This window comes from Mobula birostris, chromosome 24 (assembly GCF_030028105.1).
Source record: "Mobula birostris isolate sMobBir1 chromosome 24, sMobBir1.hap1, whole genome shotgun sequence".
NCBI lineage: Eukaryota > Metazoa > Chordata > Chondrichthyes > Myliobatiformes > Myliobatidae > Mobula > Mobula birostris.
This window is the reverse complement of record NC_092393.1, coordinates 41,122,659-41,136,313: the sequence shown is the minus strand read 5'-3', so window position 1 is coordinate 41,136,313 and position 13,655 is coordinate 41,122,659. Positions and strand designations below refer to the sequence as shown.

The following is a 13,655-nucleotide window of genomic DNA, read 5'->3' as shown; positions in this document are numbered from 1 at the left end:
TTACCATTATAGAGTAGTAACATGGTATTACTATGCAGGGAATCAGTCACAGTCACAAATGTCTCAGGAAGCATGACATCACAGCTGGAGATGAGCTCAGTGCTTAGAATCAACAATGCTGAAGGGGGAACTCTACAAAGAGATTCCAATTTAGGAAGGGACTTTCTGGTTTCGGAGAACTGACATCAAAATTTGAAACTGCAAATTGGACTAATAACTGGCATATGAGATAGAAATGGTTTGCTCAAGTTACAGGAAGCCTATGAAAGAAGTTGCACAGGATAGGAGCAAGATTATATTGTGTATCAGGGAGGAACCAAACAAGACGGAATTTCCAAACACACCTCTTTGTTTCTGTGCCGAAATCTTGAAAGCTTCATTCTCACATTACCACTTCACTCACCAATAGCATGCATCACATTAAACTGTCCCAGTGGCTCCCAGCTGACTGGGGAGAAATCTGTTAAATGGTGCATGAAATATCCGATTGTAAAAAAAAGGTACTCATTTAACTATCTTCAGGACTGTTGTCAGCTGAGACCTTTTAATGGTGCTTTCACCATGGTGACAAAATGGATTGAATTTAATTAGTTCAATAAAAGGTGCACAATAACACAACTGGACAGATACAGGAAGCTGGCCAGTTATACCGGTGGGAACTCAAGATCCTCTTTTGGTTGGTTGGTTCTGGGGTGTAAGGAGCATATTCCAGTAAGTTTGTTGTCCTTCCAGCTTTTCTCAGTATTCATCTCAACTCCAAAGCTGAATCAGATTGATTATATTAAAGCCATTTGTACTTTGGCCAACCATTTACTGTTTGTTACAACATGCATTGTTTTTTATTCTTGGAATGCACAATATATTTCAGATGTTTATTCTACACCCTGTACACTTGGGTTTTGAGTAAAAATATACCACCTACTTTGAACAATGGTTCCTGGGTACAGACAGCGGGATTTCTGACTCCAATACGCACAGACCCTGGTAGCTGGTGGCAGGAAATGTCGTGAAGGAGGTCTGACATCAAGTACCTGTGGATATATTTTTTAAATGTTTTGCAAAAAAAATGATAAGAATATGCCTTTAACACAAAAACAAGGTAGCTATCTATTCCAGTTGGTCAAACACAAATTCTCAACTGGAGAGAATGCTTGTATTTGGCAATGGGCAGCCTCACCACATCCCCTCCTCCCACCTGCCATGCTGGAAATACAGGCTTGCTCTGCCCCACTTCAGCTAAGCAGCATTAGAGGAGCAAAAGCTTTACCAGCAGAGTCAGAGAACGATGAAGGATTTACACAGAATACCTTACATAACCTCAAACATTCCAAAACGCATTAGAAGCATTAAGGTGCTTTTATTTTGCTGTCACGGTTGCAATACAGGAACTTGGCAGTCAATATGTGCACAACAAGCTATCATGAGGGGGGAATCATTTGTAGGGCTGTAAGGAACAGTGGGACTGACAGGATTTATTTATTGATCCATAGGATTCTAGACACAGAAACAGACCCTTTGGCCCAAATCGTCCAGAGTGACCAAGATGCCTGTCTAAGCTAATCCCCATTTGTCTGCGTCTGACCCACAATTGTGGAAACCTTTCCTATCCATGTTCTTCTAGGGGCTGGGAGAGACCTGAAGGGCTCTCTGTGCCGTACCAATTTCATGATATCTCTTGTGATTTTAATTGATGGTTAAATGGTGGTGCAGACTGTCTCTGGGGACATACCAGCATGTCTTGGAAACAGTGTCATTAGATCTTTCATGTCCAGCTTGACAGAAGGCAGGTAAGACCTCAAATTAGCATCACTTCTGACAGTCCATTGGTTTCTGAACTCCCCATACACTATACTGGGGTATCTGCCAACACTTTGTTCTCTGCATTGGCTCTGATTCTCTAAGACCATAAGACATAGGTGCAGAATTAAGCCATTTGGTCCATTGAGTTTGCGCCACCATTTCATCATGGCTCATATATTATCCCTCTCAACCTTATCCCCCTGCATTCTTCCCATTACTTTGAAACATAGAAAACCTACAGCACAATACAGGCCCTTCAGCCCACAAAGTTGTGCCAAACATGTCCCTATCTTAGAAATTACTAGGCTTACCCATATCCCTCTATTTTTCTAAGCTCCATGTACTTATCCAAAAGTCTCTTAAAAGACCCTATTGTATTCGCCTCCACCACCGTTGCCGGCAGCCTATTCTACGCATTCACCACTCTCTGAGTAAAAAACTTACCCCTGACATCTCCTCTGTACCTACTCCCCAGCACCTTAAACCTGTGTCCTCTTGTGGCAACCATTTCAGCCCTGGGAAAAAGCCTCTGACTATCCACATGATCAATGCCTCTCATCATCTTATACACCTCTATCAGGTCACTTCTCATCCTCCGTCGCTCCAAGGAGAAAAGGCTGAGTTCACTCAATCTATTCTCATAAGGCCTGCTCCCCGATGCCCTTACTAATGAAGCCTCTATCAATCTCCATTTTAAATATACTCAATGACCTGACCTCCACAGCCATCTGTGGCAATGAATTCCACAGGTGATAGTGTTTCTATCTCAGGCATGGCTGACACTGGACAGTGGGGCCGTGCCTGTCCAAGCCCGTATTTATTCTATTCCCTTCTGAAAGTTAACACTGCACCTGTTTCCACCAGCTTTCCTGCCAATGAATTCCAGATCATAACAACTTGCTACATGGAAAAGTTGCCTCATCCTCTCTTTGATTCTTCTGCCAAGTAACTTTTGCAAATGAATTAAGATAGCAGGGTAGAAAATGCAAGATATTCCCACTTGAATGCACATAAATTATTCTTAATGCCACACCCTTCCCCTCCAACCTCCATACTTGGAAGACGATCTGCCTCTTCTCACTGCTAGTTACATTAATATCATGTATGCAAAGCATAGGGCTCAGTGTGATTCTCATGGTGTAATCAAATATCCATTATCTCATCTTGAATTTTAATTCCTTGGAAAAGGAGGCAGACTGGACGAGTTTTAAATTGTCTGCAGCGCGCAGTAGGGGAACGATCACAAAGGGAACTCACCGCTTCCTGCAGTAGTTGCTCCAGGGAGTAGATTCTTTGTCGGTTTCCTCTTTCTCCTTCAATCACAACACCATAGCTAGGGGAAGGCAGGGAAAGCCAGTTACTGAGACACAATGTTAATACATCCGTCGACGCATGGAAATATTTATGAATTGTGTAACCTGAGAGGATATTATAGTCAACATGAGGCAGCCCTTTAAATTGCTTCCTTCGCTTCAGGAATATGAGCTTGTAAGGCTGTGTACCATTACACAGTGCAGCTTGCCAAACACACAATTCTCCCACTGTCAGCCGCACTTGGGAATGTAAGTCGGCCTGACTTACTCTCATTCCAGGGAGCAATGGAAAACCACTTTATCTGTGGGTCTTTGAGCAGGCTTCTGGATACAATGGTCCTGTTTCTGGTGAAGAACAGTGGAACGAGGAACTAGGGAGAAGTGTACAGGAAAGCCAGCAGAACAGAGGAAACAGTCTAAAAACATTTTAATGGAATGAAAAAAAAATGGAAATACAGTTCAATTAATAGGCTGAAGAAACTGCTGATTGAGTTGTATATATTTCTTGTGATTACTTGCACTTAATGAAGAAGCAAATACAGTTTTCTGGTGTTTTCACCAAGAATGTCCTAGCTAGCGGCTGGTGCAATGGATACATATACTCTCAGTGACCATTTTATTAGGCCTGATTGTTAATATAATTATTTATTTAGTGATAGAACATGGAGTAGGCCCTTCTGCCCCTTCATGCCACACTGCCGAACAAACCCAATTAACCTAATTATGGGACATTTTACAATGACCAATTCACCATTAACCTGCCCAGTATGTCCTTTGTCTGTGGGAGGAAACCGGAGCACAGACTCCTTACAGACAGTGCTGGAACTGAACTCTGAACTCAGGGATGCCCTGAGCTGCAATAGTGCCATGTTAAACACTGCACCTCTGTGGTGTCCAATCTAACCAGCCAATCACGTGGCAGCAACTCAATGCATAAAAGCACGCAGTCATGGTCAAGAAGTTCGACTGCTGTTCAGGCCAACCATCAGATTGGGGAAGAAATATGATCTAAGTGACCTTGGCCATGGAATGATTGTTGGTGCCAGATGGAGTGGCTTGAGTATCTCAGAAACTGCTGGTCTTCTGGGATTTTCATGCACAACAGCCTCTAGAGTTTAAAGAGAATGATGCAAAAAGCAAAAAACATCCAATGCTATGGGTGAAAATGCCTTGTTAATGAGAGCGGTCAGAGGGGAACAGCCAGATTGGCTCAAGAAGGAAGGCAACAGTAACTCAAATAATGATGCATTACAACAGTATGTGCAGAACAGCATCTCTGAATGCACAACACATCAAACCCTGAAGTGGATGGACTACTGAAGATCACAAATATATACACCCATTTGTTATTCTAATATCTAATAAAGTGGCCACTGAATGTATATAATATAAAAGTGTCATTCATATTGACCTTACAAGTAGTACTTTAAATGTTAGGTTACTACTGGCTAGATGCAACTAGATACAAGCTAAAAACAGAAGAATTAGTAGTCAGTATTGCCAAGTCTGCTGATCAAGTGATGAGTTCCTTAACACCAATAAAAAGAAAGCAGTATCAATCATCAAGGAACCTCCCCTGCGCCCCCACCACCCAAGTCATGATGATGCTTGCTGCTGTCATCAGGAAGAAAGTAGGGGAGCCTCAGGATCCCACCATCAAGTTCAGGAACAGTTACTACCCTTAACCATCAGGGTCTTAAACCAGAGGGGATAACTTCACTTGCCCAATCACTGAACTGTTCCCACAACCTATGGATTCACTTTCAAGGACACTGCAATCTCATGTTCTCTATATATTTTTTTCTTTTATACTGTATTTGCACAGTTTGCTGTCTTTTGTAAATTGGTAGTCCTTCCTGTTGGGGTGCAGCTTTAACTGATTCTATTACATAGAAACATACAAAATAGGTGCAGGAGTAGGCCATTCGGCCCTTCGAGCCTGCACCGCCATTCAGTATGATCATGGCTGATCATCCAGCTCAGAACCCCGTACCTGCTTTCCCCCCATACCCCCTGATCCCTTCAGCCACAAGGGCCATATCTAACTCCCTCTTAAATATAGCCAATGTACTGGCCTCAACTGTTTCCTGTGGCAGAGAATTCCACAGATTCACCACTCTATGTGTGAAGAAGTTTTTCCTCATCTCGGTCCTAAAAGGCTTCCCCTTTATCCTTAAACTGTGACCCCTCGTTCTGGACTTCCCCAACATCGGGAACAATCTTCCTGCATCTAGCCTCTAAAATTTTATACGTTTCAACAAGATCCCCCCTCAATCTTCTAAATTCCAGCAAGTTTAAGCCTAGTCGATCCAGTCTTTCGTCATATGAAAGTCCTGCCATCCCAGGAATCAATCTGGTGAACCTTCTTTGTACTCCCTCTATGGCAAAAATGTCTTTCCTCAGATTAGGGGACCAAAACTGCACACAATACTCTAGGTGTGGTCTCACCAAGGCCTTGCACAACTGCAGTTGTACCTCCCTGCTCCTGTACTCGAGTATGGATTTACTGTGCGTGCCCACAAGAAAACAAATCTCAGGGTTGTATATGGTGACATATATGTATTTTGATAATAAATTTACTTTGAACTTTGAGAATACAGTATCCATGTTCATACAAAAGGCCTGCAACACCTATCATAGTACTAAAGGGGTGGAAAAAGGGGAGCCTCACTCCCTAGTCTTTACCTTTGTACAAGTAGCCACTGACCTACATCTTGACAAAATTCAGCTGCAGCCACAGTGGTGTGGAAATGTGGAGGGCTGTGTGCCAATACACATTGCCATTCATTCTCCTAATTATTCCTTGCCTATAATCAACTCTCTTATATGCCCAGTTTATGAATTAATGAACAGGCGGGCTGATGGAGCTCATTCTGCTCTCTGGAGTCCATACCAACCATATCAAGACTGTCTTGAGTCCAGAACCCACAAAAATACAGTAAGTTCATTATATCTGTATCCACCTGTTTAATACATGGTATTAGTTTTCCTTCTTGAATTAACATGCTCTTGGCTGTGCTTTCACTGCAGCTGCCCTGTTTGTGTGAACCAGAGTCACTGCGTTACAGGGAGCCAGGAAACCCATTTAGGTTATTTTTGCTGCAATCTTAAATATGAACTAATGTTCTTCATTCGCAGGCTGTGCTTTTTAAATGATCTTTAAAGAGTTTGGAACCCTTGGAAATTAAAGATAAAGTCAAGGTGATTGATAAGCGTTTAATTGGCAATATTCAGAATACTTGTTGATCAGATCTAGATCAAACATATCTATAACAGCTCAACACTGTAGCAAACAGTAAATGTGCTTTCAAAATCAGAATCACAATCAGGTTTATTATCATTGACATATGACATGGAATTTGTTAACTTAGCAGCAGCAGTTCAATGCAATACGTAATATAAAAGGAAAAAAAACAAAATTAATAATAATAATACAGTATACATATATTGAACATATTAAAAATAGTGCAAAAAAACCAGAAATACTGTATATTAAAAAAAAGTGAGGTTGTGTCCAAGGATTCATTGTCCATTTAGGAATAGGATAGCAGAGGGGAAGAAGCTGTTCCTGAATCGCTGAGTGTGTGCCTTCAGGCTTCTGTACCTCCTACCCGATGGTAACAGTGAGAAAAGGGCATGCCCCGGGTGCTGGAGATCCTTAATAAAGGACGCTGCCTTTCTGAGACACTGCTCCTTGAAGATATCCTGGGTACTTTGTAGGCTGGTACCAAGAAGGAGCTGACTAAATTTACAACCCTCTGCAGCTTCCTTCGGTCCTGTGCAGTAGCCGCATGCCCTCCACGGTACCCCTATAGAAATTTTTGAGTGTATTTGTTGACATACCAAATCTCTTCAAACTCCTAATGAAGTATAGCCACTGTCTTGCCTTCTTTATAACTGTATCGATATGTTGGGACCAGGTTAGATCCTCAGAGATCTTGACACCCAGGAACTTGTAACTGCTCACCCTCTCTACTTCTGATGCCTCTATGAGGATTGGTATGTGTTCCTTCGTCTTACCCTTCCTGAACTCCATAACCAGCTCTTTCGTCTTAATGAAGTTGAGTGCCAGTTTGTTGCTGCGGCACCATTCCACTAGTTGGCATATCTCACTCCTGTACGCCGTCTCGGCACCACCTGAGATCCTATCAACAATGGTTGTATTGTCAGCAAATTTATAGATGGTATTTGAGCTATGCCCAGCCACACAGTCATCGGTATATAGAGAGTAGAGCAGTGGGCTAAGCACACACTCCTGAGGTGCACCAGTGTTGACTGTCAGCGAGGAGAGGATATTATCACCAATCTGCACAGATTGAGGTCTTCCGGTTAGGATGACGAGGATCCAATTGCAGAGGGAGGTGCAGAGGCCCAGGTTCTGTAACTTATCAATCAAGATTGTGGGAGTGATGGTATTAAATGCTGAGCTATAGTCGATGAAGAGCATTCTGACATAAGCGTTTGTGTTGTCCAGGTGGTCTGAAGCTATATGGAGAGCCATTGAAATTGCATCTGCTGTTGACCTATTGTGGCAATAGGCAAATTGCAATGGGTCCAGGTCCTTGCTGAGGCAGTAATTAAGTCTAATCATGACCAACCTCTCAAAGCATTTCATCACTGTCGATGTGAGTTCTACCGGGCGATAGTTATTAGCTCACATTATTCTTCATAGGCACTGATATAATTGTTGCCTTTTTGAAGCCAGTGGGCACTCTGCCCATAGCAGTGAGAGGTTGAAAATGAGGTTCTGTACTATTTTTTTAAGCAAGGAACCAAAGATGAAGCTACAACATTTCAAATCCGACTCATTCCGTACAATGAGATTGGCGTGTGGTGGAATTCTGTCATTCCAAATTCAGGACAATTTCTAACAATGATTCTCAAAAAAAAACCTTCTTGATTCAGTTCATGTATCTGGTAACTGATATGGTCTTTCCATTAACTAGAAGAAGTAATTGAGGCGTTTAGGATTCCTGGGTGGCAAGGGAAAAGGTGATTTTAAAAAGAGACATCAAGGATTCACTCAATTACTATGAAAGGGAGTGAAAGAAAAACTGTATCTTACATGTCAGGTGACTGGAGAACTTTAACACTTCCTGCGTACAGCAGTTTGTCTTCCTTTGGTATGAGGATTTGAAGTCCTTCTTTAAGATCTTCCTTACTGATGGCACAGGACCGAGGAACTGATAGAGAAGAACAAACAATGTAATTCTTTCCACTGATTCTCTGTGGTTCAATGCTGAACTTTATGGTTAGTGTGGTGAATGACTTAACTCACTGGCATTGTTTGCCATGGAATTGTCCTTTCTGGGCTAATTTAGCTTTTGCTTTGTCCTTGTTTACTGAAGCAGACTGATAAGGAATTGCGTTATTCTATTTTCAAACACTGATTTCAAAGAAGGTTCATGCCAAAAGGAAGCAAAAAAAATTCAAGATTAAGCAGGCTTGCTATCGACTTCCCTCTGTAGATGGAGGATTACAGCATTTCAAGGAAACATTAGCAACATGTACTGATTTGGCTGGTACAGTCATTTCGGTGTTTTTTTTTAAAGTTTAAGTTAAATCTTCATCTTCTGGAGTAGGGGGTTGCCTTTCAGGCATTGGTTTCTTTACATGTGACAGAACTCTGGCATGGTCGAGAGAAAGGGAGCCTGAATTAAGTAAGGAGGTTGCATGAGGCAAATGAAGTAAGATTGGTGAAACATTTTGTCGTTGGAATCTGAACAATATGTGGAAACTGATATTAATTCCGCTCTAAAGAACTGGTGAACTGAACTTTTAACCAAAATAATTTAAAAAATGATAATGGGTTACTTTATTTTTGTTGTAGTGTGCACTCAATATTTGTTTATGCATAATGTTTCATAAATTGTATAGCATTTCTTTATTTTCCTGTAAATGCCTACCAGAAAATTAATCTCAAGGCAGTATATGATGACATACTGTATATGCAGTTTGATAACAAATTTATTTTCACTTTGATCCATAAAATGTTTGGTTTATTCTAGATCTGAATGTTCAGAGAATTACAGTCCAATTATTTATTTATTTTTTTATTTATTGAGATACAGCACACAATTGGACTTTCTGGCCCTATGAGCCACTCTGCCCAGCAATCTCACAGTTTAATCTGAGGCCAATCACAGGACAGTTTACAATGACCAATTAACCTATCAACCAGTACATCTTTGGACTGTGGGAGGAAACTGGAGCACTTGGAGAAACCCCACATGGACATGGGGAATACATACAAGCTCCTTAAAGGCAGCAGTGGGTATTGAACCCAGATTGCCTATACCGTATCACGTTGTGCTAACCGCTATGCTGCTGTGCTGCCCCATCTCTGTTAAGCCCCTGCTCTATACTGGAATATCAATTGTTTATATATCACTTTTTCGGTTTACCATCTACACTGCGTTTCACAACAAAAGTAAAAGGCCCTACCATACAATTCTGCTGAGCAGCTCACAGATGTATTCGCATCCTCCTCAGAGAAGCTGCTGTCTTCATCAAATGCAAAGTCATCCTCCGCAGCAAAACTTTCCAAAAGTTTACTGACAGCGCGACCTTTCGACTGCATGAGAAAAGAACAGAATTTTCAAACTGCATCCTGTTTATCTCTGATTTTGTATTAGCAAAAGCCTCTTCTCTTACAGTCAGTGAAACAGTTAATATACTGCAAACACAAGCAAGAGAAAACCTGCAGGTGCTGGAAATCCAAGCAACACACGCAAAATGCTGGAGGAACTCAGCAGGACAGGCAGCATCTATGGAAATGAGTATAGTCGACGTTTTTGGGCCGAGACCCTTCATCAGGGTTAGAGAGAAACGATCAGTCAGTGTAAAGTGGTGGGGGGGGGGAAGGGAGAAAGAAATACAAGGTAGTAGGTGATAGGTGAAATCGGAAGGGGGAGGTAGAAGTAAAGAGCTAGGAAGTCAATCAGTGAAAGAGATGAAGGGCTGGAGAAGAGGGAATCTGTTAGGACAGGACAAATAGCTATGGAAGAAAGAGCACCAGAGGGAAGTGATGGGCAAGTAAGGGGATAAGGTGAGAGAGGGAAATGGGAATGGGGAATGGTGAAGCAGGGAGGGTGGGGGGGGTTGCATTACCAGAAGTTCGAGAAATCGATATTCATGCCATCAGGTTGGAGGCCACCCAGACGGAATATAAGGCGTTGCTCCTCCAACCTGTGTGTGGCCTCATCACGGCAGTACAGGAAGCCGTGGACTGGCATGTCAGAATGAGGATGGGAAGTAGAATTAAAGTAGGTGGCTACTGGGGACTTCCTGGCAGACGGAGCGTAGATGCTCGGCAAAGCAGTCTCCCAATCTATGTCAGGTGTCACTGATATATAGGAGGCCACACCAGGAGCAGCGGATACAGTAGGTGACTCCAACAGACTCACAGGTGAAGTGTCGCCGCAGCTGGAAGGGCTGTTTGGGGCCCTGAATGGTAGTGAGGGAGGAGGAGTAGGGGCAGGTGTAGCACTTGTCCCGCTTGCAAAGGGTACGTTGGTGGCTGTCCCGTGATTTACCGACCATCGCAACAGCCTCTGCGTCCAGCACACAATTCTCCGTGACTTCTACCATCTCCAACAAGATCCCACCACCCAGCACATCTTTATCTTCCCCCCACCACTTTCTGCTTTCCCCAGGGATTAAGTGTTACACCTGCCCCTGCACCTCTGCCCTCACTACCATTCAGGGACCCAAACAGTCCTTCCAGCTGAGGCAACATTTCACGTGTGAATCCGTTGGGATTGTCTACTGTATCTGGTGCTCCTGGTGTGGCCTCCTGTATATCGGTAAGACCTGACGCAACTGGGGAGACCACCTCGCCGAGCACCTATGCTCCGTCCACCAGACAAAGCCGGATCTCCCATTGGCCACTCATTTTAATTCTACTTTCTGTTCCCATTCCGACAGGTCAGTCTACTGTCGCGATGAGGCCACACTCAGGTTGGAGGAGGAACAAATTATATTTCGTCTGCGTAGCCTCCAACCTGATGGCATTAACATCAATTTCTCCAATTCTTGGTAATTTCTTCCTCCCCTCACCTCCCTGACTCTGACTTCTCATCTTTTTTCTCCAGTCCTTGATGAAGGGTTTCGACCCAAAACGTCGACTGTTTACTCATTTCCATAGATGCTGCCTGGTCTGCTGAGTTCCTCCAGCATTTTTTGTGCGTTGCAGTTAACGTACTGTATTCTTTGGCCATATCTAAACAAACCAAGACTGTTGGCTTTCTGTTAAGATGCCCTGCACTTGTTCCTAGCACAGCAATTTTAAAACATTTGTCGTTTGCCAACATAAATCCCAGGACTTGCATTTAATTCATTAATGATCTTTGCTCTTTAAAGAATGAGCTGCGAAATAGCTACTTTAGGAATAAGACTGTAACAGAAAAAATTGCCCTTTAGACTTATTTTTTCAGAACACAGTTTACTTTGAAACTGATCGATCAGTTATCAGAGCCTGCTGTTGGGTAGCATGAGGGGCTGTGCTCTGCCTTTTTGATGTACAGCAACTACCGATAACTTACCAGGGATGAATTTCAAGGTACAGTGTTTTTTAAGTGCATGGTTTTAAAACCTTAAGGCGTAAACCGGTAAAAAGCTACTTTAATTAATGAACAAACTTTGCTGTCCACATCAGAATCAGTTTTGTGTGTTCAGAATAATCAAATATTCATTCCAAAATCTGATTGGAAACCGCAACTTTTAGTCCTTATTTAGTGACCACCAACAACTTCTGTGTTTTTAGAAAAACATTCTATGCAAAAAAAAAGGTAGCAGCTACCATTTCTCTGAGCCCAGAGAATCATTTACTGAGGCACCCTGTAATAGTACCGCTGCGAGACTTGCTCAGTCTCCTCACCTCTTTCACAGGGAGTTTGCTCTTGAGTTTGTTCAGCCTAGTCCGCTGATAATCAGTGGAGATCGTTCCTTTTTGTGAGAGGCAGAAGCCACTTGATTTCTAATATAGGAGAAACAGACGTATTGGAGTCAGTATAAGCAGTTTGGAATGAATAGAGAGTAAAATCAAATTCCATCTGTAAGCCTCAAATACAGAAAAGTTGTGTTCCAGAGTGGAATATACCAGTCTCTAGCTGTTCGATACAGGTAAATGTAGATTGAGTCTGTTCTGGCCTTTGATGGAGGTAATCTTAAAAACCCATCATATAGTACACGTTCATCTTAAACTACTGCATGCCAAGTTTGAGGCTAAGCAAGTGCATGGACTCACCGATAAATACAAGAGATTCTGCCGATGCTGGAATATAGATGAACACACAGAAAATGCTGGAGGAACTCAGTGTGTCAGACAGCATCAATGGAAGGGAATAAACAGTCGACTTTTCAGGCCGAGACCCTTCCTCAGGACTCCCTCCCAAAATAAATGACATGTGCATACCTTCACCCCAGAACATTCATGTACCCTCCCTAGGAAGTATAATTTCATGAGCAAGCACATAATCCAAGGAACAAGGATCTAAGGATTCTTGTAAAGTCTGTACTCTTCTGCACTGGGAACTGAGTGAGATGGGCATTGCAGCAAAATAAAATGAACTACAGTTGAGCATCTTTTTTGACTTGAGAACCCACTCAGTCACACTGTTACAGTCTACTGTTGCACAACTGGGCTTTCTTTGAGTACTGAATATTTGCAATTTCTAATTGTATTTCTATGGTCTATTTTATTTTATCTGTAGAACGAATTGTGCACAAGTTCTAATAAAGAGTTGAATAGAAGCAAAGAAGGGCCTTGATAGTGGGCTGAAGGGGAAAGTGGAAACCATAAAGCTATTACTTGCTAAGTTCTCCAATACTGTGTCATCTTTGCATCATTTCTGGGTCAGATCTAAATTGTAGATGGAAAGTGATTGCCATGGTTACACAAATGTTCCATTGTTGTGAGAAAAAGTAACTAGCAAGAATGGTCGTCAAACAAGACGGTCCTTGGATTTGCAGTATTGAGAAATTACAATGTGCTCATTCCTTCTCTTGCAGCATTAGCAGAGCAATAAACACTAATGTAGTTCTATCATCGACCACCATTCAAATATTTTCTCAGTACTGGATAGGTTATATTCTGGTCATTTGGCTGTTAGTGGTTCATTGCTTTTCATTTCTGCTGTTAACTCTCCTTTCATTGGAAGTAAGGTTCAAGGTAAAGGGATTAGTATATTGGAGTCAGTACTTCTGGTAATGGGTGTGATCGATGCTGAAAACTTAGCTGCTATATCCATACCGTTCTTATTGACTACTGCAATCTAACTTTTGACCATCGTGATGGGAGGTGAGGACCTGAAACCAGTGCAGAATAAGTCGACAAAATAGCTGATCGGATTGACATGAAGACAAATGTTTCACAGACCATGATGAGCGTCTGGAGAGACTCATGTCTGTGGCTGGTACACAGGCACGTTCTGAAAAGTCTGACTTGTTGAGTTCCTCCAGTATTGTGTGTATTGCTCTGATTGTTCTGCACCTGTCTGGTGACTTGAAGGCAAAATACTGCAGATGTTGGAAATGTGAAAT

General features: G+C 42.3%; 1 protein-coding gene across 1 annotated transcript in view; it reads right to left on the bottom strand.

The window, feature by feature from the left end:
• The window catches only part of bahcc1b (BAH domain and coiled-coil containing 1b), a 277,518-nt gene that overhangs the window by 38,723 nt on the left and 225,140 nt on the right, over nucleotides 1-13,655 (bottom strand). The window contains exons 20-24 of the mRNA XM_072242674.1: nucleotides 11,992-12,090; nucleotides 9,558-9,687; nucleotides 8,179-8,296; nucleotides 3,058-3,133; nucleotides 923-1,031 (exon numbers count right to left, since the gene is read on the bottom strand). Of these exons, the coding sequence (XP_072098775.1) occupies nucleotides 923-1,031; nucleotides 3,058-3,133; nucleotides 8,179-8,296; nucleotides 9,558-9,687; nucleotides 11,992-12,090 (532 nt within the window). The remainder of the gene's footprint in view (nucleotides 1-922; nucleotides 1,032-3,057; nucleotides 3,134-8,178; nucleotides 8,297-9,557; nucleotides 9,688-11,991; nucleotides 12,091-13,655) is intronic.